Source organism: Bos javanicus, chromosome 9 (genome assembly GCF_032452875.1).
Source record: "Bos javanicus breed banteng chromosome 9, ARS-OSU_banteng_1.0, whole genome shotgun sequence".
Classification (NCBI taxonomy): Eukaryota; Metazoa; Chordata; class Mammalia; order Artiodactyla; family Bovidae; genus Bos; species Bos javanicus.
The window spans coordinates 87,989,783-88,014,624 of NC_083876.1; the positions used below are offsets into that span (position 1 = coordinate 87,989,783).

The window sequence follows — 24,842 nt, forward strand, 5'->3', positions numbered from 1 at the left end:
CTGGATGGCATCACTGACTTAATGGATGTGAGTCTGAGTGAACTCCAGGAGTTAGTGATGGACAGGGAGGCCTAGCGTGCTGCGACTCATGGGATTGCAAAGAGTCAGACATGACTGAGCCACTGAACTGAACTGAACACATCCATATGTGCGTGTATTTGTTTATTCCTAGTCCTCAAGTGGCCACAGTTTTACTATTTGGAAAAAAGTGAACAAAGTATTAAATGACTAATAAGACTTTTTATTGTTAAATCTTTAATAGAAAAATAACATTCAGGATAAAATTATATTCTTGCCCTCACTGATAGACAGACAGGCAGGTCGGTAGGCAGACAGACATATTAGTAGGTGAATACTCCAAGCTTCCATAGGCAGACAGAATATTAGTAGGTGGATATTCCAAGCTTCCATAAGCCTCTTGTCCTTATCCGTCAGAGGGCAGACAGAATGAAAACCACAGTCATAGAAAATTAAACAAACTGATCACATGGACCACAGCCTTGTTTAACTCAGTGAAACTATGAGCCATGCCATGTAGGGCCACCCAAGATGGACGGGTCATGGTGGAGAGTTCTGATAAAACGTGGTCCACTGGAGAAGTGAATGGCAAACCACATTAGTATTCTTGTCTTGAGAATCCCATGAACAGAATGAAAAGGCAAAAAGATAGGACACTGAAAGATGAACTCCCCAGGTCGGTAGTTGCCCAATATGCTACTGGAGATTAGTGGAGAAATAACTCCAGAAAGAATGAAGAGACAGAGCCAAAGCAAAAACAACACCCAGTTGTGGATTTAATTGGTGATGGAAGTAAAGTCTGATGCTGTAAAGAGCAATATGCATAGGAACCTGAGATATTAGGTCCATGAATCAAGGCATATTGGAAATGGTCAAACAGGAGGTGGCAAAAGTGAATATCAACATTTTAGGAATCAGTGAACTAAAATGGACTGGAATGGATGAATTTAACTCAGATGACCATTATATCCACTACTGTGGGCAAAAATACCTTAAAAGAAATGGAGTAGCTATCATAGTCAACAAAAGAGTCTGAAATGCAGTATTTGGATGCAATCTCAAAAATGACAGAATTATCTCTCTTCATTTCCAAGGCAAGTCATTCAGTATCACAGTAATCCAAGTCTATGTTCCAGCCAGTAATGCTGAAGAAGCTGAAGTTGAACAGTTCTATGAAGACCCACAAAACCTTCTAGAACTAACACCCAAAAAAGATGTCCTTTTCATTATAGAAGAATGGAAAGCAAAAGTCGAAAGTCAAGATATACCTGGAGTAACAGGCAAATTTGGCCTTGGAGTACAAAACGAAGCAAGTCAAAGGCTAACAGTTTTGCCAAGAGAATGCACTGGTCATAGTAAACACCCTCTTCCAACAACACAAGAGAAGACCGCACATGGACATCACCAGATGGTCAACACCGAAATCAGATTGATTATATTCTTTGCAGCCAAAAATGGAGAAGCTCCATACAGTCAGCAAAAACAAGACCAGGAGTTGACTGTGGCTCAGATCATGAATTCCGTATTACAAAATTCAGACTTAAATTGAAGAAGGTAGGGAAAACCACTAGATCATTCAGGTTTTACCTAAATCAAATCCATTACAATTATACAGTGAAAATGACAAATAGATTCAAGGGATTAGATCTGATAGAGCGCCTGAAGAACTATGGATGGAGGCTCATGACATTGTACAGGAGGCAGTGATAGAGACCATCCCCAAGAAAAAGAAATGCAAAAAGGCAAAATGGTTGTCTGAGGAGGACTTACAAATAGCTGAGAAAAGAAGAGAAGCGAAAAGACAAAGGAGAAAAGGAAAGATAGACTCATTTGAATGCAGAGTTCCAAAGAATAGAGGGAGAGATAAGAAAGCCTTCCTCAGCGATCAATGCAAAGAAATAGAGGAAAACAATAGAATGGGAAAAACCAGATATCTCTTCAAGAAAATTAGAGATACCAAGGGAACATTTTATGCAAAGATGGGCACAATAAAGGACAGAAATGGTATGGACCTAATAGAAGCAGAAGATATTAAGAAGAGGTGGCAAGAATACACAGAATTATACAAAAAAAGATCTTCATGACCCAGATAACCACAATGGTGTGATCACTCACCTAGAGCCAGACATCCTGGAATGCGAAGTCAAGTGGGCCTTAGGAAGCATCACTATGAACAAAGCTAGTGGAGGTGATAGAATTCCAGTTGAGCTGTATCAAATCCTAAAAGATGATGTTGTGAAAGTGCTGCACTCAATATGCCAGCAAATTTGGAAAACTCAGCAGTGGCCACAGGACTGGAAAAGGTCAGGTTTCATTCCAATCTCAGAGAAAGGCAATGCCAAAGAATGTTCAAACTACCGCACAATTGCACTCATCTCACACGCTAGCAAAGTAATGCTCAAAATTCTCCAAGCCAGGCTTCAACAGTACATGAACCATGAACTTCTAGATGTTCAAGCTGGATTTATCCCGTCAGAGGAGCCAGAGATCAAATTGCCAACATCCACTGGATCACAGAAAAAGCAAGAGAGTTCCAGAAAAACATCTACTTCTGCTTTATTGACTACACCCAAGCCTTTGACTGTGTGGATCACAACAAACTGTGGAAAATTCTGAAAGAGATGGGAATACCAGCCCACCTGACTTGCCTCCTGAGAAATCTATATGCAGGTAAAGAAGCAATAGCTGAATTGGACATAGAACAACAGACTGGTTCCAATCGGGAAAGGAGTATGTCGAGGCTGTATATTGTCACCCTGCTATTTAACTTATATGCCAGAGTATATCATGAGAAATGCCAAGCTGGATGAAGCACAAGCTGGAAACAAGATTGCCAGGAGAAATATCAATAACCTCAGATATGCAGATGACACCACCCTTATGGCAGAAAGTGAAGAGGAACTAAAAAGCCTCTTGATGAAAGTGAAAGTGTCTTAAAGCTCAACATTCAGAAAACGAAGATCATGGCATCCAGTCCCATCACTTCATGGGAAATAGATGGCAAAACAGTGGAAACAGTGACAGACTTCATTTTTGGGGGCTCCAAAATCACTGCAGATGGTGATTGCAGCCATGAAATTAAGACACTTGCTCCTTGGAAGAAAAGCTATGACCAACCTAGACAGCATATTAAAAAACAGAGGCATGACTTTGTCAGCAAAGCTCCATCTAGTCAAAGCTATGGTTTTTCCAGTGGTCATGTATGGATGTGAGAGTTGGACTATGAACAAAGCTGAGCACCGAAGAATTGATGCTTTTGAATTGTGGTGTTGGAGAAGACTTGTGAGAGTCCCTTGAACTATAAGGAGATCCAGCCAGTCCATCCTAAAGGAAATCAGTCCTGAATGTTCACTGGAAGGACTGATGCTGAAGCTGAAGCTCCAATATTTTGGTAAACTGATTCGAAGAACTAACTCATTGGAAAAGACCCTGATGCTGGGAAAGATTGAGGGCAGGAAGAGAAGGGGATGACAGAGGATGAGATGGTTAGATGACATCACCAATTCAATGGACATGAGTTTGAGTAAGCTTCAAGAGTTGGTGATGGACAGGGAAGCCTGGCGTGCTGCAGTCCATGGAGTCGCAAAGAGTCAGACACGACTGAGCCACTGAACTGAACTGAATATCAAGGTAATAGGTATCCCAGTTTCATTGATCAGTGATGAAAAGTTCTTGTTAATTTGACATTTCCAATAGGTTATGCTAGTGTTTTGACCAGAAAATATGTCGCTGGTAATAATTAGGTTGAACCTGTCCTAACCCTTTCAACTCTTTGAAGCTAATCCCAATACCCACAGAGGATATCAGAGGGCAGTGTGCTCCCTGCATGCACAGTTGAGCTCCATCAGGAAAGGTTCCAAGTTATTAGAGACTCATTGTTCTCTCTGATTAAAAGTCATTAGTGTCACTCGTACTTACTTCCTAACAGACATCTAAATATTAATTAAGTGTATTCTGAAAGAAAGTAAAAATTTCATTAGTTCAATAGTGGATTAAATTAACTTCCTGAAACAAAGGCTCTTTTGCCTAGAATCTATAAACCAAGGCAGTGCAAGTCAGGGTCATGCAGTTTCAGACATTTAAAAGAAACTCTCAAAGGACATAGTCAGATCACTGACAGAGGTGTTTCTGGTACACCAATAACCAGGATGAGACTGCTAAGGATCAAGCCCCAAAAAGAAACCAGATACCATGGCCCTTGACACCTATATATGTTCATTTGTATAATGTTATTTTCCAAGAGCATATCAAAATGATTTGAAGTATCTGACAGTTTTCTGTATTTAGCTGATTCCCTGCAGTGGGGTAAGGTGACCTGGGTTTGCATCCTAGCCTTTCCACTGACGAGGGAGAGTTAAGTTACTGAACCCTAAGAGCCTAAATGTGCTAACTGTGAAACTGGTACGTGCGTGCCTGTTTGCTACGTTGCTTCAGTCATGTCCACCTCTTTGCGACCCTATGACTGTAGCCCACCAGGCTCCTCTGTCCATGGGATTCTCCAGGCAAGAATACTGGAGTGGGTTGCCATGCCCTGCTCCAGAGAATCTTCCTGACCCAGGGATTGAACCTGCATCTCCTGCAACTCCTGCTTTGCAGGCAGATTCTTAACCACTGAAACTGGTACAATCATATCCACTTCAAAGAGTGATTATGAACATGCCGTTTGGAGAACGTCTTCAAATAGCTGAGCCTGCTGCTGCTGCTATGTCGCTTCAGTCGTGTCCGACTCTGTGCGACCCCATAGACGGCAGCCCACCAGGCTCCCCCATCCCTGGGATTCTCCAGGCAAGAACATTGGAGTGGGTTGCCATTTCCTTCTCCAATGCATGAAAGTGAAAAGTCAAAGTGAAGTCGCTCAGTCATGTCCGACTCTTAGCGACCCCATGGACTGCAGCCCACCAGTCTCCCCCATCCCTGGGATTCTCCAGGCAAGAACATTGGAGTGGGTTGCCATTTCCTTCTCCAATGCATGAAAGTGAAAAGTCAAAGTGAAGTCGCTCAGTCATGTCCGACTCTTAGCGACCCTATGGACTGCAGCCCACCAGGCTCCTTGGTCCATGGGATTTTCCAGGCAAGAGTACTGGAGTGGGGTGCCATTGCCTTCTCCGATAGCTGAGCCTATTTCTCAGTAAACATCAGTTCCTGTCCTTTCTGTCCCTACTGCAAAATATCCAATGTGCTTTCAATTCAGTTAAAAATCAACCATGTGTCCTGATGATTTTCTTTAAGAATATCACGTCTAGGGGGAAAGACAATGTGTAAATATAGGAGACTATTCTGAATTACGTGACCTGTCGGGTGTAATTCAATCGGTATGTTTCTCTCATCCTCAGGTTTCCAGAGAGGAAGGGTCTCCCCAGTTGACTTCAGCAGGGCCCTCTCCTGCCCAGCGGAACAGTCAGCCAAGCAGTTCGACCATCCTGAGCGTGCTTCGTGGGGGTGGGGCTGTCAGAAACATCTGGACCGACCACCAGATCCGCCAAGCCCTGTTTCCCAGCCGAAGGTCGCAGGAGAACGAGGAGGATGAAGACGACTATCAGATGTTCCTGCCATCCTTCTCCTCCTCGGATCTGAACTCAGCCCAGCTGTGTGAAGATGGTACTTCTAGTCGACCTTGCAGTTGGCACATGGGACAAATCGAGTCCTCCGAGACCTCCAGCTCTGGCCACAGGATTGTGCGGCGGGCCAGCAGTGCTGGCGAGAGCAACACGTGTCCCCCTGACATAAGAACTAGGGACAGTGGTGGTTCTCAGTACAGCTCCCGGAGGGAACTGCAGGGTGACCCTAAAACAGAGGGGCAGGACGGGACAACTCCCTACGGGTCCTCTATAGAGTTGACTATAGATGACATAGACCATGTCTATGACAACATAAGTTACGAGGACTTGAAACTGATGGTTGCTAAACGCGAAGACACTGAAGTCAGTCCCCACAAACCAGTCAGAGACTCTGTTCGCCCCAAGAGCACCCCAGAGCTGGCCTTCTCCAAGAAGCCAGCGGGGCCTGAGGAGGAGAGCACATTGCACCCCAGGAGAGATGGAGCCCTCCCGGCCGGGGAGGCCTGGAACCAAAGCATGCACGACCTCCAGGTGATGGAGGAGAATGTCTATGACACCATTGCGCTCCCGGAGGCGCCCTCCCGGGACTTCAAGGGCAGCAGCCCAAAGCGTCCTGCAAGGAGCACCTTCCTGGGCTTGGAGGCCGACTTGGGGTGCTGTGATAGTCTGCGGGCCTCTGCTTCCCAGGACAGCCTCCAGTTCAGTGAGGACGAGGCGCCCTACCCGCCAGGCTCCTCTGATAACGATTATCTGAGTTTGCTCTATAACTCCTTCGGCTGCAACTTGGCCCTAGCGGATCGGTCCATCTCTGATAAACTGTCTGAAGAAGTAGATGAAATCTGGAATGACTTGGAAAATTACATCAAGAAAAACGAAGTCAAAGCCAGAAACCGGCTCCTGGCCGCGTTTCCGGTTAGCAAAGATGACGTGCAGGAGCGGCCGCTGGCGGGCAGTGCCCCGGAGCTGAGCGCGCGCTCCCCGCTCTCGCTGGCCGCGGGCCGGGCTCTCCTCGCGCCGCCAGCAGACAGGCCCGGGCCAGCCCCCTGCGCCCTGGACCGAGCCCCAGCCTCCAAAGACAGCTCCTGCCTGAGTCTCCACCGGCTGTCGCTGGCCAGTGACCTGCCGCCCGCAGAGAGTCCCTATGATGTGGCCGGCGGCAGCCTGTCCTCAGCGGATCTAGAGAACCCTGAGCCCGGGCTGGACAATGTAGACAAGACCAGGAGCAGGGTTTTCCTGATGGCCAGGCAGTACAGTCAGAAGATCAAGAAGGCAAATCAGCTGCTAAAAGTGAAAAACCCAGAGCTGGAACAGACGCTCAGTAGCCAGCCGCAGAAGCCCGCGTCCAAGGACCTGGCGGCCATCCTAGAAGAGAAGAGGCAGGGCGGGCCCGCCATCGGTAGGTCCCAAGCAGCCCTTCTCTTTCCGAGGACCGGCAGAGAGTCGCGCTCAGGTTCTAAATGCCCCTAGCACTGTGAGGATGCTGCCACCCCGATGTTCATTCTCACAGCGAGACCACAGGCTCACTGACACGCAGACGAAGCACCCACCCCATCACACCAGTGGGTCTGGAGGGTTTCCTGGTGTCTGTGACGTCATCACTCCAGATATACTGTTTGAAGCAGCTTTGTCTAATTTAATCTAAGGTTGAAAAATAGCCTTCAGTTTCACTGGTGGCATCTACAGCTTTTTCCCTGTGCATCAGTGTGTTAGAAGGAGTGGCTGGGTAGCGGAGTGAAGAGTTTAAGGTTTGGACACACACGGAATAGGATTGCTTTTTGCTCCAGAATCCCAACAATAATGCCTACTCATCCTAACAAAGACAAAAAGGAGTCCCTTCTGCAGTTTTTAAAAAACTGTTCATACTAACCCAGCTGTTTTTCATTTGTTACTTTTTTTTTTAATAGCTGCTATAATCCATCTGATAATATGTCATTTGGTATTCTCAGGTATGCTTCCAAGGAATTTAATTCTTTTAGTCAAGCCTCCTTTGGGGGCAGAACTAAACCAGGATCACAGGTGTGATATTGGTACCATTAGGGTTGAAAGAATGAGATAATCATGTTTGCCTTTTTCTCAATTATAAAGAAGTACAGGGAATTCCCTGGTGGTCCTGTGGTTAGGACTTGACACTCTTACCACAGGATCCCAAATCCAATCCCTGGTCAGGGAACTAAAATCCTGCTTGCCTCAGGACATGGGAAAAAATATACATATCCCCTGGCTAAATTACACAGGGTTCTTCGTGGAAGCCGGGCATCTATGTGAATAAAGCTCAGGATTGTCATGGAAAGAAAAAAACCTGAGGGTGCTGTCACCTGAGGAGTTTTTCACCTCCAGATTCAGAGAGATTTCTGGGGTTAGGCTCAGGAATCTGAGTTTTGTAAACTGTGGACTTTCCATCCTATTTTAGGAATCCCTGCCATAGAACTTCTGACTAAGAACTGCTTCTGTATCAAATGAGAGGAGACAGTTCTCCAACTAGAAGTAAAAACCAGATGGCTCACTATCTGGGCATGTCTTGTTAATTGGCTTGATGGCAACATGGCTCATCCGGCCAGCTTGATGCCACTGACTTCCTGTCTTTGGGACTGCTTTCTTATGTGGGAACCAGAGAATAAGAAGCAGGTATCTGAGTCCTAAGTGAACTCAACAAGTTGCATGACCAAAATCTGTAGGGAAAAAAATTTTTAAGTTTGGGAATGTTTAAGAATTTTCATACAGTAAGATTTCTTAACATTTAGGGATGTTAAGCCCTGGAAATGTGACCTGAAGGATTTTACAAACTCTTTGACTTGTTCTTCTTTTTAAGTAAAATAAAGGTTAAAAGTGATATTTATACAAATATGATAAAGGCTGGATCGCATATATTTTTCTCTTTGCAATAACATGCTTGAATTAATTCACGTCCCTTTTCTAACTCTAGTGTTGCTAAACTGGTTTGTTATTACATGTAGAACAAGTGACTGAATTCCAGCTGCAGGCAGACTGTTTTAGAGCATAAGTGGCGTATTGGCAATGCAACCACTGACTGAATCCAGGCTACGGCACCTCAGAATGAGAGCAAATACCATAGTGAGGTTTCACTTGAGAATAGATTGATTAGGCCAGCACATTGTCCTTTAAAAAGAGGTAATTGCTTGAGGCACATTGTTTGGAATATGGACCATCCATTAACCATACAAAGTTCTAACCCTGGTAGAAGCCAGGTCTCAATACTGAATCATGAGAACTCAGTACAACTTTGAATAGTCCTTATTATCCTAGGGCTTCCCTGCTGGCTCAGAGGTTAAAACGTCTACCTGGAATGCAGGAGCCCAGGGTTCGATCCCTGGGTCAGGAAGATCCCCTGGAGAAGGAAATGGCAACCCACTCCAGTACTCTTGCCTGGAGAATCCCATGGAGGGAGGAGCCTGGTGGGCTACAGTCCATGGGGTCACAAAGAGTCGGACACGACTGAGTGACTTCACTTTCACGTTTACCCACCTTTTAAATATTAAGTAGATTTCCTTTTGGGGTTTTCTTTTGCTTTTTTCCCCACTTTTGGTTTGTTCTTTTTGTTTTGCCTACTGGTGTCTTCCTGGGCTCCTGTAGGATCTTTTTATTTTTCAGCTCTGTGTCTGGGCCCTTTCTCCACGTGGTGGGCTACCATCAACATTCTCTCTAAGAAAGAGATCTCTCCAGAGTCACCTTCTGAGAGTGGTGTCTCCCCCTGCTGGCTGGCGGGAGTATGTCCCTAGGGCCCGCCTCCTCTCAGACCTGAGGACTCTTCCATCTGGGTGGATCGAGACCACTTCCTGTGCCCACCAGGCTTTCAATTAGTTGACATGATGACTCCTTTTCTCTCTCTTGTTTATCTGGGCACAGGACGTCGTAATCGAATGGACCGATTCTCCAGACTTCTCCGTATGGGCCTTGCCACTTTGCCAGGAGCTTGCTCTCGGTGTTGTGCGGAAGGAGGAACGCCCTATTCACCTGCTGAAACTCTCCAGCACCTTTATTGAACTCTCTAGCCGGGGTCTACAGGCCCCGGGCCGGGCCACACTTCCGCCTATAAGTCACCCAACCAGGTCTAGTCCCTCCCACCTTTTGGAGCGCATGCTGGCCATCTTGTCCCATCAGGCCTTCCTCCTGACAGTCTTAGAGACCAAAGAAGCTTTGGGTTCCCTTCCCACCCACCACACACACAATTTTTTTTTTTTTGGTGATATTTTACGTGGGAGAAGACTCCATAAAGGTTTGAGGAATTTTCCTCCTTGTATAAAGTAAGAAAGGCAAAATAACATTTTGTTCTCTACACCCAAGCAACATTAGAAGCATCGATTTTAATCCTGCCTTGAAAATATTCTATTTCATACTTCTATCAATAAGAATCACTTCAAATTTTTGTCTGTAATGACAAGAATTTTCCCTTCTAAACTTACAAAAAAGAAATAAACCTGGGCTTGTAGAATACTGATAATGTACTTGGTCTATAAGGACTGTTAATGCCTGAACGAAGAAAGAGGAAGAATGTTGATCCTGCTGACTTCTACTAAGTTTTCTAGGCTAGAGGTGTCATCTTGAGCTGGCTATTTCCGATATGTCTGACTAAGGGACTCTATTTCATGACAGCCTATTGCTCTGAAAGCTTGTCTCACCTTCTTGTTAGCATCAGGCAAGTTATAGACTTTCTTAGAATGTCAAGCTGAGACCAAAAAGACACACACACTAGTCACAGAAAATTGTCTACTTATGAGATACTTTTTATTCCAAATTTATAAATGGTCAGCTTTCTATTATCTGAAGATAAATTGTGCCCATTATAAGTTGTATAAAATATATATGTTTACATAGCATTTTACTAACACCTGTCGTTCTTCTGCTCCTTTTCCTGCTAAACCTGAATTCTTGGCTGCCTTTCCAGTCTTAGTGGTATAGTCTTAAGGAAGGCACCTTTATGTTTAACATATTTAGAATGAACAGAGGCTGTCCAAAAATTCTGAGTAATCAAGTAGTTCTTGAGACCAATTTCTATCCAGAACTATGTTTTGATTTCAGTGGGGATTGTTCTGTGGTGGAGTAGATGGAATAATAAACCAGCTTAGATAAAACAGCTACCAACACAAGATTGTGTAAACGAATGCATATATACATATACAAGCAACAGCTAAATATTATGGTGCATACTAGTATATAAGACTTCAGAGAAATAAGTTAGAAAAGGATCTATAGAAGTGATAGGGCTTATAGAGGGTCTTAAGAGGTAAATTGATTAAGGACTTGATTAAGAAAAGGAAGAAGAACTGTGATGAAGAAAAAAGCATGAGAAATACTGTGACTATTTTGAATAATACATGGTTTGAGATTTTTCTGGGGTTTTGTTGAGATGTTCTAAAAATCAAGAACTAACAGTTCTTATAAGACTTTGGAGTTAAATTTTGGTGCTGCAGTAGTTTAACTGAATTTTTAAAATTAGCCCTCACTGTTCTCTCCCAAATTGTCATTTTCTTGGAAGCTTGTGAAAGTACAGAGCCTTCCTAATTGAGCTGTAGCACCAGGCTCAGAGCCATGGTGTAGGTGAGAATGGCTCAGGAAGAACCATCTTGACTTTCAGGTGGGACTGCTAACCAAAGACAGGCCTAAAGTTCCAGCTGACATTGGCTGGGTTTCATAGTTGACTAAACGTTGTATATTTCAGGATGGGTAAGTCCATGTAGGTTTTCAGTCTCTTAAGGGGTTCAGTTCAGTTCAGTTCAGTTGCTCAGTCGTGTCCGACTCTTTGCGACACCATGAATCGCAGCACGCCAGGCCTCCCCGTCCATCAGCAACTCCCGGAGTTCACTCAGACTCACATCCATCGAGTCAGTCATGCCATCCAGCCATCTCATCCTCTGTCGTCCCCTTCTCCTCCTGCCCCCAATCCCTCCCAGCATCAGAGTCTTTTCCAGTGATTCAACTCTTCACATCAGGTGGCCAAAGTACTGGAGTTTCAGCTTTAGCATCATTCCTTCCAAAGAAATCCCAGGGCTGATCTCCTTCAGAATGGACTGGTTGGATCTCCTTGCAGTCCAAGGGACTCTCAAGAGTCTTCTCCAACACCACAGTTCAAAAGCATCAATTCTTCGGTGCTCAGCCTTCTTCACAGTCCAACTCTCACACCCATACATGACCACAGGAAAAACCATAGCCTTGACTAGACGGACCTTTGTTAGCAAAGTAATGTCTCTGCTTTTGAATATGCTATCTATATTGGTCATAACTTTCCTTCCAAGGAGTAAGCGTCTTTTAATTTCATGGCTGCAGTCACCATCTGCAGTGATTTTGGAGCCCCAAAAAATAAAGTCTGACACTGTTTCCACTGTTTCCCATGAAGTGATGGGACCGGATGGCATGATCTTTGTTTTCTGAATGTTGAGCTTTAAGCCAACTTTTTCACTCTCCACTTTCACTTTCATCAAGAGGCTTTTGAGTTCCTCTTCACTTTCTGCCATAAGGGTGGTATCATCTGCAGATCTGAGGTGATTGATACTTCTCCCAGCAATCTTGATTCCAGCTTGTGTTTCTTCCAGTCCAGCGTTTCTCATGATGTACTCTGCATATAAGTTAAATAAGCAGAGTGACAATATATAGCCTTGACATACTCCTTTTCCTATTTGGAACCAGTCTGTTGTTCCATGTCCAGTCCTAACTGTTGCTTCCTCACCTGCATACAGATTTCTCAAGAGGCAGGTCAGGTGGTCTGGTATTCCATCTCTTTCAGAATTTTCCACAGTTTATTGTGATCCACACAGTCAAAGGCTTTGACATAGTCAATAAAGCAGAAATAGATGTTTTTCTGGAACTCTCTTGCTTTTTCCATGATCCAGCAGATGTTGGCAATTTGATCTCTGGTTCCTCTGCCTTTTCTAAAACCAGCTTGAACATCAGGAAGTTCACATGTATTGTTGAAGCCTGGCTTGGAGAATTTTGAGCATTACTTTACTAGCATGTGAGATGAGTGCAATTGTGCGGTAGCTTGAGCATTCTTTGGCATTGCCTTTCTTTGGGATTGGAATGAAAACTGACCTTTTCCAGTCTTAAGGGGTTACCAAATCTTAATTGGTATCAAGAGTCTTTACTATGCCTTTTAAGGAGTTCAAGTTTTTGTTACTAGATATTCTAAGCTAATAATCTCTGTCCTTCAAAGGAATTTGGACTCAAAAGTCTAAAGGATCTGAATGAATGCAGGACCTAAAATGAGAAGATAAACACTATTTATCCTGATTCCGGGGACTAAGGGGCAAGTAATTTTGAGGAAGTTTCAGCACCTTGTTGTCTGTCCTCACAGAAGACAAACTTGAAAGAAATGGCAGGAGCTCAACTAAATGTTTAGTTTAACTTCAAGGAATGATTTACTAGAAATAGAAATGGCTTCAAGTAGGAGATATGCTGTCACTTCCTGGTCCTTATATACAGGATAGATAGCTTCCTTTCATGGGGACTTTGTAGATGTGGTCTGAGCAATTTATAGGATTCATGGAATTCTTGGATGCTACAGTGGTCATATGGGTACCTGGACCGGAAGGTGGGGGGAGACAACTTTTGAAATTGATGTCTCTGGGCTCTCTCTTCTAGATCATTCCTGACCCAACAGAATTCTCTATCCATATCTTGGTTCTGTTAATGTCTTTAGAAATGTCTGTACTCTGGGACTTCCCTGGTGGCCCAGTGGTTAAGACTCTCTGCTTCTACTTCAGGGAACAGGGGTTTGGTCTCCAGGCTAGGGAACTAAGATCCCACATGCCACCTAGCAGAGCCAAAAAGCAAAAATTGATAAATGGAAATGTCTGCACTCAGAAGTGGAGCAGAGAGGATAATGGCCTCATAGCTTAATCTGAAATGGCAATAGCTTTCATGGAAATGGTGGCAAAATCCTGTCCTGTAACCAGTACTAGAGAGCATTATATTATGGATTATATGTACAGGATGATTCATGCTTAATGTCTTGAAAGCCAAGACATTAAGACTTGGAAGACTTATCTTGGAAAACTTCAGTGGCCTGCTTCTAGGCGATGGGAAAGAAGATGTGGGTCAGTCGGGACGTGTGGTCTTGAAGTCCTGGAAGTAAGGACCTCCTGTCAACATCCCCAGACAGTGGCAGTGGGGGGCTGCCTGGAAACAGAAAGTACAGGAGCAGCTGCTAGAAGCAGACTCTTCCAGTAGTAGTAGTCTGAGAGCAGCCAAGCCTGTGAGGCAGGGTTAGTAGCCATTGCACGGTGGGTGTGCTTCTTTTAATGACTACTTGAGTTATTTTTTGTTGACCAGGGTTTAAGTGCTGACTTTCTTATTTTTATGATTCCTGTTTTATGATCCACTGACACTATTCCATGCTCGTAAAAAACACTAGAAATTTTCATTACGAACAGGGAACCCTTGCAGACCTGCTGTTGAAATAAAATAATCCAGAATTAGGTCAAATTAAATGAAGTTTTAGGTGGCTTTTTTTTTTAGACTGTGTTAGTTTAATTAATTAATTAATTTTGTGTTGCTTAGCATTTGATGATTTCTCATCCTCAAACTTTAAAGTCCTGTCTACTGTTTAAATATTTTAAATACGTTATTAGAACATTCTTAGTTTTTTAATCTTCACATGCAGAAATGATTCTGTGTATATTTATTGTTTTAATACTTTCCTTCCAGGTGCCAGGATTGCTGAGTATTCCCAACTGTATGACCAGATTGTATTTAGAGAGACCCCCTTTAAGACTCAGAAGGATGGCTGGGCCAGCCCTCAAGACCCCTCCAACCTCAGCTCTGCATCACCTTCCCATGCCCAGCAAGGTAGCGAGGACTGGCTTTTGCATTCAACCTATAGTAATGGAGAGTTAGCTGACTTCTGTCCCTGGCCAGAACAAGACTTAAAGTCAAAATATCCCATCTTAGAGATCAATGCAAGAAGTACCCCAAAACAACTGTCTGCAGCTTGCTCTGTGCCTTCTCTTCAAACCTCCGACCCTCTGCTGGGCTTCATGAAGAGACACAGCGTGGTGGTCAGCCAGCCAAACAAAGAGAACTCCTGCCAGGGCCATCTTTACAACTCTCTGGGTCGGAAAGGAATCAGTGCTAAATCTCAGCCTTATAACAGGTCCCAATCTTCTTCCTCCATCCTGATAAACAAGTCTGCAGACTCCATCAACTACCCTAGTGACGTGGCAAAGAAGCAGCCTGTCTCTCTACACAGAAGTTCAAGGTGGGAGAGTCACCAGGACTTGCTGCCAAGTATTGCTGACTCAGGTCAACAGGGCCTTGAAAAACGCTCAGATCTCACACTCCAGGACTCGCAGAAAGTTCTGGTAGTGAATAGAAATTTACCTTTAAGTGCTCAAATGGCTACCCAGAACTATTTTTCCAATTTCAAAGAGACTGAAGGAGACGAAGATGACTATGTGGAGATCAAGTCAGAAGAAGATGAGTCTGAGTTAGAACTGTCTCACAGTCGGAGGAGGAAATCTGACCCAAAGATTACAGACGCTGACTTTGCAGATAATGTCTGCAGCCACACGACTTCTTACTCTTTGAATAGTCCGTGCACTCCAAAAAAGCCAGTAAGTGGCAAACTTGGGATTTCGCCGTATCTGACGCCATACAATGATCCCGACAAACTGAATGACTATCTCTGGAAGGGCCCATCTCCCAATCAGCAAAATATTGTCCAGTCTCTAAGGGAAAAATTCCAGTGTCTTAGTTCAAGCAGCTTTGCCTAAAGGTTCTTAAGAGTAGCTGTCTCAATTAACTTCTTACTATGCTCGTGAGTTACAGATTCTGAGAGGTGTTTTGTATGCACCAGATTAAAACAACTTTGTAATAACCAGAGATGTAAAATATACTTTCTTTAATAGCACAATTTTTTGAAACGTCTGGTGATCAGCCAGGATTGTACTGTAGCAAATGCCAGCACGTAACACTGTTTTCTGATGCTGATGGTCTTCATGTTTCATGTAAGTCAATCTTCCTTGAAAATTTTTAGACTTTTTTTTTTTTTAAAACATGATGGCCATGGTATTTTTTTCCCCCTCTCCTGACAATTAGTACTAAGACTTTAAGAAATACAATAATCCTCTCCTATTACCTGGAAGCCACTAGTTAGTTTTATCCTAGGACTCAGAGGCGACAAGGAAGGAAAAAGAAAGGAAACTAAAGCCGTTTAAAGGATCATGCTTACCTGTGACATTTCTGTTAAATTCATGACAAGACCCTAGAAAACCTCAAATGAGGGATCTCTAATCAGAATATTGTCTAGATACCCATTTTAGGGTTTCTATGCTGACTTCCTTACATCAGGTCATTATAGTGCAGAAAGTGTGTAATTATTGGAAATTAGAATGTAATATGACCAATCTTCTATAAGCAAAAATTCTTACCTGTATTCCTGAACAAAGCCTGAAGAATGTGCTGCTCATGATGTATTTTATGTTCCATTGGGTTAAATGAATGATTCCCTTAATGGTTTAAAACCAAGTGCAAGAAAATGCAAATCGACTTATTAGAGAAGATGGGTTGACATCTGGGTACAACTTGATTATCTCATCATGTGACAGTTGGGGGTAGGGAGCAGATAGAAACCTCCACTACTTCTTATGCCTGTTTTTAATCAACACGAAGTAAACCATAAGCTAAAACAGTGTCCTTTAAAGCTAGCCTTCCCAGAGCAGCTGTGCAGATGCCCTTTCACGAGTCTTGTGCTCATCCCGATAACCTGAACCCAGCCTTGAGGATTTTATTGAGGGCCATGACATTTATTTTCTAATCCAGACATAATATGGCAGTCTTTTTTCATTGTTTGGGGGCATACAGAAGAGCAGAATCTTTGGTCACTAAGTTCTGACTAGTCATATCTTACTTTCATGTTGTAATTGTGGCCTTTAAATAGCAGTTCATTGTGATATTATGACTGATACAACTCTTTACAGAAGGGAACAGAAAAACACAAGCAAGACCTTGTGAGTGAAACACAAAATTAAAGAAGCTGAAGAGAAAAATGATAGCGGATTTATTGCTGCTTTCTAAAAATTTTTTTTTAAGACTCCAGTAAATGAAAAAAGAATATTTTCTCAAACAGTGGCCTTTGCATTCTCATTTTAGCTACATCCTGTGGTCCTTCCCCACCCTCTGTTTTCATCTTAAAAGATATGCTAGTCTGTATAGGGAAATGGGATCTGGGCTTTTCATTTAAAGATAAGCAATGATGTTGATTTGAATCAGTACTTTGAGTCATCTTAGCATAATTCTTTTTTCTCTTTAAGTGCTATGCCTCTTGTACTTAAGAACATAAAATGTGACCATCCTTATACACAGGTACCTAACGCATTCCTTTTCTAAGTAACAAAAACATAACCCATATCTTCTTTTTCCGTACTGTATTTTCTTCTTGTAGCTTATAAAACAAAGTCCATATTGACGAACAGTTTTCTGGAAACATTTCTTCTTTCATGGCCTTTCTTTAAACATAACATGAGTTTTCAAGATGAAGCAGTATCAGAAAAGAGAAGCATTGTAACAGAGTGTGGATTCTCAGACTTGCTAGAGATATGTGTAAATGTGTTTACAAAACAAAGTTACCTGACTTTCTTGTCCCAGGAACACAGTTTCCCAGTTCTGCTTTTTAGTTTGTAAGACCCAGATTCTGTATTATCCATATACTCTGGTGTCTTACTCTCAGAAATTATTAATTCTCCACACCAGTCCTGTTGCACGACTTTGATATTACTTATAGGAAGACACCCTGCTGCACGAAGGCTGCTGTCTTACTGTATAAAATGTCTGTATGGTTGTCTTTAGGTTCTAGGACAAATCTGTAGTTCTGTACACCCCTTCTGTCAGCCAGGATGCAGATTTTGAGATCTGTGTGTACATATATCATCAGGTTCATATTTTCCCTCAAAGTTATCCATTGAGTGCTCTTGTTTAAAATAGTTTCAAAAAAAAAAAAATAGTTTCTTCGGGAGGTGGGGTAGGGATGTATATAATTGCAGGGAAAGAGTTATATGTACTTAAGTGTATGTCAAGTTCTTATTAGGTCTCTGTACTGAAGATTTAATTGTTTTTATAAGTTCACTTTTCACCTACTCTGTTCTTTGTGCAAAAAAACAAAACAAAACAAAAAAAACCCATGCATCTTGGAAAACAGTTTAAATACTGTATATAAGATAATGAAAGTTAGTAATGCTCATTATTTAATAAAGTTTGTAAAATACAAAGCAAAATACAGTGTGAATTAGTGTGTTGATTCTAGAAAGATCAAGATTTGTCTGAATTATACTACTGTACTACTTTGCCTCGTCTTAGAAAATAATTAGAAAATGTGTAGAAAATAATTCAGGGTGGCATTCCCTGGTGAATCAGTGGCTAGGACTCCATGCTTCTGTTGCATGTGGGGCACAGATCTGACCCCTGGTCAGAGAAATAAGATCACACATGCCTCTCAGTGTGGCCAAAAAAGAGAGAGAGAGAGAAGAAAAGAAGTGTTATGATGATATAACAGCAGCCTGTGACAGACCATTTTCTATATCTTTTGATTACTTTTCAAATATTAAATTTAGCCTGAAAAATTCCCTTTAGGCTAAGTGCCTGTCCTAATGACTGGCTTTCACGGTGAGAGAAGATCCTAGAACAGCCTAGCAGGCAGCCGTGGGGTTGAAGGCAGGTGAGATAGAGGAGATGGGCCCAGAATGCTGAGATATTTTCAGTGCCAACAGGCAAACTTCTCTACTTTACCCGGTGATGCAAGCCCATGGGCAAAGCCCACTTTGTGTATCTATGATAAACAACAAAACTTGATTTTCCTGACCATGGCTTATTCACAATGCGTCATACAATAGGAAAGGAAGAGAAGCAAGCAGTTTCACTTCATTATTTCTAAAACCATGTTTATTCAGCTCAAACGTAAGAGAACAGGGTGGGGATAACAAGTAAATCATCCGCTCTATGGGGCAAACACAAGCCTTCAGGTATCTTACTGTTTGTATGGCAAGGTGTGCACGTGGGTTAAGTCACACTTCAGTTATGTCTGACTCTCTGTGACCCCGTGGACGGTAGCCCATCAAATTCCTCTGTCCCTGAGATTCTCCAGGCAAGAATACTGGAACGGGTTTCCATGCCCTCCTCCAGGGGATCTTCCCAACCCAGGGCTGGAATCCACGCCTCTTATGTCTCCTGCATTGGCAACCAGATTCTTTACCACTAGCATAACCTGAGAAACCCCAAGGCAAGGTATGGCTGTCCATACAAGCATCCCAAGACCACAGGTAAGCAAATTCCTTCTTGTATATACTAGTGAAATCAGAGGCTATAAACTGGTGACCCAGAGTCTGAATCTGGTTTTCAAAATTTTAAAAAGTTTTAACATAAAAATCCAAATTTTACCTTCTTTAAAAAGAAAAAAGTAGATCAAGTCTCTTTGGGCCTGGATTCTGATGAGGTGACTCTGAGATCTGAGGATGGAATTTAAAGGTGAGTATCATCCTAAAAGGTGGTGACGTAAGCAGATAAGGTAGTGTGTCCCCAGAGAAAGAGAAACAGGTGTGGCTTTCTTGATAGAAGCCATTTTTGGCCTAAGCCATTTTGGGATCTAAGCCCGGCCAAAATGCTTGCCCTTGAGCCGGTCTCCGTAATTAATGCTCTCCAGGGAACAAAAGTGGGGCTTTCCAGGCGGCAAAGTGGTAAAGAATCCGCCCGCCAATGCAGAAGACAGAAAAGACTCTAGTTTGACCCCTGGGTTGAAAAGAACCCCTGGAGTAGGAAATAGCAGCCCACTCCAGTATTCTTGCCTGGAGAATCCTATGGACAGAGGAGCCTGGCAGGCTACAGTCCAGGGGTCACAAACGGTCAGACACGACTGAGCAAGCACAAAACAACAGGGAACAAAAGTACAGATTGTTATTAGGCAGGAGAAGTAACACTATCAGAGACAGTATGTGAGTTGGGTAAGGCCTGCCAGTTCTCTTTCAATGGTAAAGATCAGCCTGAAGCACTCAACCACCGAAGCAGATCAACCAGAACATAAGGGATGGTGATGTTGACCTAGCTTCTTATCAGGTTGTCTTGCCAGTCTTCCCCATTTTCAGACTTGTTCACCTCTATCCTCCTAAGTCTTAGCCAGCGTAATACTTCTAAACACAGACAGAATCAAATCTTGCACAAAGGCCCTCAAATCAGTCTCGGCCTTTGTAGGAGCTGCTCCTTTTGCATGCATGGCCTTCCCACTACCATTCAGGACAGAACCTGCCCAGTCCTCAACATTCAGCTCAAAAATCACGATTAAGAACTGTGGAGGGTCTGGGATTTTATTCAGCTTGCACACTAACAAGTTAGCCTACCTCCGCATCAGAAGTCATGACCACTTTCAGCAGGACAGGCAGCATGAGCTTCTCATTTGCATTGGTTTCCCTTGCTTCTCCAAGGCCCACAGGGGCCTGCAGAGAAGCTACGCTCTGCCCAGATATGCACAGTGGGGTGGTTTTGTTAGGTAGTTAGACATTAACAACAAGGAGGTGACAGAGGCAAAAAAGAAAAGCAAGAGGGGAATAATCAAGCTGAGCCCCAACAATCTGGGGACCCTCCCCAGATAGTAGCAGCAAAGAGGCGATGGTGGCTAAATAAGGGAGGGAAGCAGTCAGCTAGTCCCCACCTTGGAGACCCTCCCCTGTGCTCACCCAGGACAGCGGAAACTGTGATCAGCTGGTGGGCAATTTATCTTGATAAAGATGGAGCACAGAAACAGGAGAGAACGTCCCTGGGCTGCACATGCTGTGTGTGTGTGTGTGTGTGTGTTCTCAGTCATGTCTAACTCTTTGTGACCCCATGAACTGCAGCCTGCCAGGCACTTCTGTCCATAGGATTCTCCAGGCAAGCATACTGGAGTGGGCTGCCATTTCCTACTCCAGGGGAATCTTTCCGATCCAGGAATTGAACTTGCGTCTCTTGCATCTCCTGCATTGGCAAGCAGATTCTTTAGCATTGCGCTACCTGGACAGCCCCATATACACTCTGGATCGAGCCCAGGTCGCCCGCATTGCAGGTGGATTCTTTACCAGGCGAGCCACAAGGGAAGTCCCATATAAACTCTAGTAAACACAAACTCATACCAACATCATAATAAAATCTACATGTGGTTTTGCCCTCCCTTAGGTCGGTTTCTCTTAGTGAACCAAGAGTAGGGGCATATGCAATAATGAACTTGCTACAGACCTTGGGACAGTCAGTCAAACAGCAATCATCACCCATGATGGCACCCCACCTCCTCTCCCTGTCACTCACCCATGACCTGTCACTCACCCATAAGTGCATTCTGCCTCCTGGCAGAATAACTCCATATAAACATACTTAAGCCGGTATGGGAGGGCTGGTCTCACTTTACATAAACAGCCGGATCTCCCTCTGAGAGTGTATCTATGCTTTAATAAACTTTGCTTTGTGCTGAAGCCTGAAGAGGTAGTTTGCAAATTTTTGCTTGCTGTCTCTAGGACTGAGATAGCTGCTCTGGGTCTCCCATTGACTTCCTTGGTTAAAGCTCTCTGACACAATGCATGCCTACCCATCTAACATCTCCACAGCTGAGAAATACCGGATTTAGGAATCCTTTATCTTAAAGACTTGCCCAGTCCCTGGTGGCTCAGACGGTAAAGCGTCTGCCCGCAATGCGGGAGACCCGGGTTCGATTCCTGGGTCGGGAAGATCCCCTGGAGAAGGAAATGGCAATCCACTCCAGCACTCTTGCCTGGAAAATCCCACGGACGGAGGAGCCTGATAGGCTACAGTCCATGGGGCCGCAAAGAGTCGGACACGACTGAGCGACTTCACTTTCACTTTATCTTAAAGACTTACTGGCCAACTTGCCCAATCTTTGACACTGGAGGGAGGTGTTATATTAACTCTGGAGGCAGAAAACATATTTGCCTTCTGCCCTGGAGGGAGACACTATCTTCCTAGGTTGTTTACTCTACAAATATCCTTGCCACAGTAGCCTAGAACAAGACTGACATAAGACAGAGATGCAAAACGCAGGAGACCCACAGAGACTGTCTCAGAGCAATCATATTGTCACCCTCAACATTGGTTTGCCTCTTGGTGTCTGTCAAGTCCAAAAACACAACCAGGCCAAAAATGGGGAGAAGGATTTAGTGCTTGCAGCAAGTAAGGAGAACACTGGAGATGTTTCCCAAAGCAGTGTCTCCCCAACAGCAAAGTTGAGGAACATTTTAAGGGTACATGCCTATTTATGGAGGGGTTTGGGTGGGATAGCTCGGCATAAAATTTGGGTAAAGGTTGACACAGTCCAAGCTTTAGTTGACTGAAGTCAGAAAAGGTTAACATCATCATCCTTTAGGTTCCAGTTGATCTGACGGAAGCTTCTTATGACTCCAGGTCTGGGAAGGTGCTCTGCTTAACATTTATAACACTAAACCTTCACGCTTTATAGCTTTCCATCAACATGCCTGTTTTTTTTTGTGCCAGTTACGCACAGTAACTACTGCGGGCAGGAATCCCTCAGAAGAAATGGAGTAGCCATCATGGTCAACAAAAGAGTCCGAAATGCAGTACTTGGATGCAATCTCAAAAATGACAGAATGATCTCTATTCGTTTCCAAGGCAAACCATTCAATATCACAGTAATCCAAGCCTATGCCCCAACCAGTAATGCTGAAGAAGCTGAAGTTGAACGGTTCTATGAAGACCTACAAGACCTTTTAGAACTAACACCCAAAAAAGATGTCCTTTTCATTATAGGGGACTGGAATTCAAAAGTAGGAAGTCAAGAAACACCTGGAGTACCAGGCAAATTTAGCCTTGGAATACAGAATGAAGCAGGGCAAAGACTAATAGAGTTTTGCCAAGAAAATGCATTGGTCATAACAAACACCCTCTTCCAACAACACAAGAGAAGACTCTACACATGGACATCACCAGATGGTCAACACCGAAATCAGATTGATTTATATTCTTTGCAGCCAAAGATGGAGAAGCTCTATACAGTCAGCAAAAACAAGACCAGGAGCTGACTGTGGCTCAGACCACGAACTGAAATTGAAGAAAGTAGGGAAAACCACTAGACCATTCAGGTATGACCTAAATCAAATCCCTTATGATTATACAGTGGAAGTGAGAAATAGATTTAAGGGCCTAGATCTGATAGATAGAGTGCCTGATGAACTATGGATGGAGGTTCGTGACATTGTACAGGAGACAGGGATCAAGACCATTCCCATGTAAAAGAAATGCAAAAAAGCAAAATGGCTGTCTGGGGAGGCCTTACAAACAGCTGTGAAAAGAAGAGAAGTGAAAAGCAAAGGAGAAAAGGAAAGATATAAACATCTGAATGCAGAGTTCCAAAGAATAGCAAGAAGAGATAAGAAAGCCTTCTTCAGTGATCAATGCAAAGAAATAGAGGAACACAACAGAATGGGAAAGACTAGGGATCTCTTCAAGAAAATCATAGATACCAAAGGAACATTTCATGCAAAGATGGGCTCGATAAAGGACAGAAATGGTATGGACCTAACAGAAACAGAAGATATTAAGAAGAGGTGGCAAGAATACACAGAACTGTACAAAAAAGATCTTCACAACCCAGATAATCACGATGGTGTGATCACTGACCTAGAGCCAGACATCCTGGAATGTGAAGTCAAGTGGGCCTTAGAAAGCATCACTACGAACAAAGCTAGTGGAGGTGATGGAATTCCAGTTGAGCCATTTCAAATCCTGAAAGATGACGCTGTGAAAGTGCTGCACTCAATATACCAGCAAATTTGGAAAACTCATCAGTGGCCACAGGACTGGAAAAGGTCAGTTTTCATTCCAATCCCAAAGAAAGGCAATGCCAAAGAATGCTCAAACTACTGCACAATTGCACCCATCTCACATGCTAGCAATGCTCAAAATTCTCCAAGCCAGGCTTCAGCAATATGTGAACCGTGAACTTTCAGATGTTCAAGCTGGTTTTAGAAAAGGCAGAGGAACCAGAGATCAAATTGCCAACATCTGCTGGATCATGGAAAAAGCAAGAGAGTTCCAGAAAAACATCTATTTCTGCTTTATTGACTATGCCAAAGCCTTTGACTGTGTGGATCCAACAAACTGTGGAAAATTCTGAAAGAGATGGGAATACCAGACCACCTGATCTGCCTCTTGAGAAATTTGTATGCAGGTCAGGAAGCAACAGTTAGAACTGGACATGGAACAACAGACTGGTTCCAAATAGAAAAAGGAGTTCGTCAAGGCTGTATGTTGTCACCCTGTTTATTTAACTTATTTGCAGAGTACATCATGAGAAACGCTGGACTGGAAGAAACACAAGCTGGAATCAAGATTGCCGGGAGAAATATCAATCACCTCAGATATGCAGATGACACTACCCTTATGGCAGAAAGTGAAGAGGAACTCAAAAGCCTCTTGATGAAAGTGAAGGTGGAGAGTGAAAAAGTTGGCTTAAAGCTCAACATTCAGAAAACAAAGATCATGGCATCCGGTCCCATCACTTCATGGGAAATAGATGGGGAAACAGTGGAAACAGTGTCAGACTTTATTTTTCTGGGCTCCAAAATCACTGCAGATGGTGACTGCAGCCATGAAATTAAAAGACGCTTACTCCTTGGAAGGAAAGTTATGACCAACCTAGATAGCATATTCAAAAGCAGAGACATTACTTTGCCAACAAAGGTTCATCTAGTCAAGGCTATGGTTTTTCCCGTGGTCATGTATGGATGTGAGAGTTGGACTGTGAAGAAGGCTGAGCACCGAAGAATTGATGCTTTTGAACTGTGGTGTTGGAGAAGACTCTTGAGAGTCCCTTGGACTGCAAGGAGATCCAACCAGTCCATTCTGAAGGAGATCAGCCCTGGGATTTCTTTGGAAGGAATGATGCTAAAGCTGAAACTCCAGTACTTTGGGCACCTCATGCGAAGAGTTGACTCATTGGAAAAGACTCTGATGCTGGGAGGGATTGGGGGCAAGAGGAGAAGGGGACAACAGAGGATGAGATGGCTGGATGGCATCACTGACTCGATGTGAGTCTGAGTGCACTCCGGGAGTTGGTGATGGACTGGGAGGCCTGGCGTGCTGTGATTCATGGGGTCACAAAGAATCGGACACGACTGAGCGACTGATCTGATCTGATCTGACGCACAGTAAACTGACACCTGAGCTTGTGTCTATCTTATTAAGTGTTGATTCCTTCACTCTAGGATAGAGCCTGGTATAGGAACATTCACTCTAGGAATACTGGATTTAGGAATCCTTTATCTTAAAGAC

At 43.5% G+C, this 24,842-nt stretch overlaps 1 protein-coding gene across 5 annotated transcripts in view; it reads left to right on the top strand.

The window, feature by feature from the left end:
- PLEKHG1 (pleckstrin homology and RhoGEF domain containing G1) overlaps nucleotides 1–17,797 on the top strand; it is a 249,265-nt gene extending 231,468 nt beyond the window's left edge. For all 5 annotated transcript variants that reach the window (XM_061428306.1, XM_061428304.1, XM_061428307.1 and 2 more), the window contains 2 exons: nucleotides 5,352–6,972; nucleotides 14,235–17,797. In XM_061428306.1, coding sequence (XP_061284290.1) covers nucleotides 5,352–6,972; nucleotides 14,235–15,298 — 2,685 coding nt within the window. In that variant the 3' untranslated portion in view covers nucleotides 15,299–17,797. The remainder of the gene's footprint in view (nucleotides 1–5,351; nucleotides 6,973–14,234) is intronic.
- Nucleotides 17,798–24,842: the final 7,045 nt, after the last annotated feature.